Below are 3,960 nucleotides of genomic sequence, written 5' to 3'. Positions count from 1 at the left end.
ATACATACACACACACATATATATATATATGTTAAAACAGAACACAGGAAAAATATTTTGAGATTATTTGTTGCGCAGTACATATGTTTCATTTCCAATAGGATTTATATTGGCATACATGTAGAGAAGCATGTACATCTCCAATGATTAATTTCTCAAACTGAGAATTAAAATAATATTATTAGCGTTATTTTAATTATCGGTCTGAAGAATTACTAATAGATGTTTTGACATGTTTTTCTATATATCAATCAATATAGATCGTATTGGTAATGAAACATATGTAATGCAGAACGAATAATACCTCAAAATCTTTCTCCACTTTTCTGTTTTAGTATGCAATTAGCTTGCAATTTGTATCCTCCAGTATTTTCGAGTCTCATATAAAATATAACAGCTAGAAATATACTTCGGAGTACTGGAACATGCAGATATGCTTTACGAGGACAAAGCTTCAATTATAACCCTATATATATATATATATATATATATATGAAATGGAGTTAGCTAATTCTTTTTATTACATTGTTGACTATACTTTCCTCAATTTCGATTATAACAAATTTTGCATTACGTTGTTACTAAGACGACAGTTATCGATTTATTCCCATGCACTGTGCAAGTTTTCTTTCTTAGTGGATAGCGGAATTAACTCATCAGAACTCCGCAAAAATAAATATGTTATTTAAATTTGCCATCTCTCCGATAAGTACCGTCATAGCATTCTGAAATATGCAGTTACTCTTAATCAAATTCATATGCAATAAAATGCTTTTGCTAACTGCAGTTTTCGATGTTTCTTTACTATTATTATTATAATATATACTCCATGGAAGTTTCGTAGATTTTCTGATATCGGAGCAGTAGAGTCTTAAGAAAGCTTCTCACCTTCCAGTTTTCCAGCATCCGAAGAAGTGTTTCATGAATAGGTTTGTAATATGTGATAGTAGACTATATCACACGCAATAAAACCATATGTATCATATGTGATGCGCATCAGTTGTGTTAAAAATTATTTATGACTTGTTGTGGATCATATACAATATACACGTTTTATTGCGTATGAAATAGTGTATAAACAAATTACTAACATCGTACCAATACAGATTAACCACCAACTAATATGGTAACAACAGATATTACACACAAGCTAATATAATATCAACACATTTTACTCACCCACTAAACCAAATTAACCACCAATAACTAAAAGTCTGGAAAGAAGTATGGGAGTTTAGAATAAACTTATGAAAATGCTTCGGACAGGGAAACGCTTGATCCGTTGAAGAACTTACCTGGAGAATTCCATATTTAATTTCAATTTCTATAAAATCACATTCCTGAAAAGAAAAAAAGAAAAAGAACAAATTAATAATGATAATAATAATAATAATAATAATAATAATAATAATAATAATAATAATAATAATATTTGCCACAAGGGCGATAGATGAGGGGGACAATACAGAGACAGACATAAAGTGTGGTGTTTTACATATAATAATGAAAATGATAAAAAAAAAGGGATAATCGCGGAACCCCAGATAATCACGGAACCCCGCAGTCTGAGATGTCCCCGACACCCTATGAGCAAGTACCCTCTCTGATTCCTTCTCTCCAACTCATAGGTCTACACTTAGAGAGGTACCATCCATTCTTGCCATTTTCGCAACTTTCACCCACCTTTCGATAAATTCACTCGAGGCCAACACTTCCCACTCCACTCTCAATTTCTTTTTCAAGTGAAACTCGAAAAAGTCAATGCGAGCTCTACCAAAGAGGAATGTATCTGTCCTCATACCTGTCAGCCTTGTCCACCAAACCACCTCTTTCACCACAGCCATCAGGCAAAGAAAAACTACCTTGCCCGACCGTTTGAAGGAAGGCGGTGGTGCAATCATCACGACAGACTCTGCCGACAGACGGATCTGTCTCACACGTGACAGTAACTGTTCAACATAACCCCACAAGTCAGCGCTGCCCGGACATTGAACGAGGGCCTCCAGACTGGTTTCCTCACACTGCGTGCACCTCGTACAGTTCCGTCTGACAGCGCATCTGTACCTATAGAGCTTGTCTCGAACCGATAGCGCCACCCGGTAGCACTGCCGAGCCAAGAATCCTCTATAAATTTCTAAAGCGGAACATTCACCAATCCCATTCCGTCCGACACTTTCCTAATTCTGCCAACTTACCGCCAACAATAGTATAAATCGCTGGTAGGGAGATCGTATTTCATTTTGCAACCATAATATATACCACCAAAGATGTCAGACGATTATAAGTCAATACTGTGTCGTAATTTTCTAAATTCTATAGAAAACCTATAGACATACATTAAAAAAATGTCAACAATGATAATATTATTGAATTCTGTTATTAGCTACAAAATCCCAAGACACTGAGGACAATATCAAAAAGGTGGGATCAAAAAGCGATCGAAGGCAGGCAACAACAATAAGGTTATAACAAAAAATAAGAAAATTACAAAAATAAATAGAAAACTTGAAATTTTGTCGGTGGAGGCTGGTCAATTACATTGAATCCAGTGCTCAACTGTTACTAGAATTTATCAATCTCAAAACGATGAAAGGCAAATCGACCACGGCGGAATTTGAACTCAGAACGTAGAAGCGGACGAAATGCCACTAAAAATTTTTCCCGGTGTGCTAACGATTCTGCCAGCTGGCCGTCTTACTAACGATGATGCAACAACAACAACAACAACTACTACTACTACTACTACTACTACTACTACTACTACTACTACTACTACTACTGAGGATGATGATGATAATGAAGAAGAAGAAGAAGATTCACAATTGGTTTCTAAAACAAGAAACAGTTAATTTACGGCATAAATTGCAAATTAACAATTACTGTGCAAGTATTTGTGCATTTAGCATGGTGTGTATATTACTTAGCGTATTAGCACACTTTGAATATAAGTCTACTGGCCTAAGGGCGCTCTTTGACCATGTTTAGGAAGAGAGTTGCCGTCTTTGAAGTGAAGAACATGTAATTGTCACCTTAGATCCTCAAAACAAGGTGAGCTATAATCAATAATCAATGATTTAAACTGATTGATCTCGAAATGGGTCATTTTCTAGTTGAAGAATATGTATATCTTTGTGTGTATGGGTGTTTGTATTGTATGTATATATGTAAGTGCGTATGTATGCTTATGTATGTTTATGTGTATGTACACACACACACACAAACACACACACACACACACACACACACACACACACATATATATATGTCTGTATTAAATTGTGTCGGAATGTGTATTCATGATTATGTATATGCTGATATGCAATATATGTTTGTGTCGTATGTGTGAGTATGAAGTATGGCTGGCTAGATGTATATTCGTACGCAAGCGTACAGTATATGAATGCATATATATATGTTTGTATATATGGATGTGTGTATATTTGTATATATGTGTGTGCTATATCGGTAGTCGTGTATTTATGAATGTACGTACGAGTCTCAGTACGTATGCATGCAAGTAGATAAGTTTAGCAATGAATATATATATTTCTATATATATATATATATAAGAGAATTTGTTTTGGGTTTGAAAATTGGACGTGGATCTAAAAACGTGTAGTCGCTTTTAAATTTTGTAATAAGTTAATTCAAATATCAAACAATATTTTGCTTATCAATGGTACGAATATATAAATATAGGGTTTAGGAAAGTTTAAAGTACCGAGGTAAAAATTGGAGAAGCATGTTTAAACGGTCAAATGTTCACAGAAACTTCATTGAGTTTCACAGGGTGAGAGAGTAATATAAGTACAAATGTTCAGTGAAGATCATAACAAATGTACATTATTGCAAGTCATATTGAGTTTTTTATGAAAACAAAATGAAGAAAAAAAGGTGGAGAGAAAAAAGTGTTTTTTGAAGCAATTTCTGTCGTTGTGCGTGTAGTTCTTTTTCAATATA

At 34.3% G+C, this 3,960-nt stretch overlaps 1 protein-coding gene across 1 annotated transcript in view; it reads right to left on the bottom strand.

Annotated features, from left to right (window-relative positions):
- LOC106871154 (uncharacterized) overlaps positions 1-3,960 on the bottom strand; it is a 589,447-nt gene that overhangs the window by 133,581 nt on the left and 451,906 nt on the right. Inside the window, exon 6 of the mRNA XM_052976152.1 lies at positions 1,296-1,340. Coding sequence (XP_052832112.1) covers positions 1,296-1,340 — 45 coding nt within the window. The remainder of the gene's footprint in view (positions 1-1,295; positions 1,341-3,960) is intronic.

Source organism: Octopus bimaculoides, chromosome 23 (assembly GCF_001194135.2).
Source record: "Octopus bimaculoides isolate UCB-OBI-ISO-001 chromosome 23, ASM119413v2, whole genome shotgun sequence".
Taxonomy (NCBI): Eukaryota; Metazoa; Mollusca; class Cephalopoda; order Octopoda; family Octopodidae; genus Octopus; species Octopus bimaculoides.
Note: the sequence above shows the minus strand (reverse complement) of the source record. Positions and strands in the feature narration are given on the sequence as shown.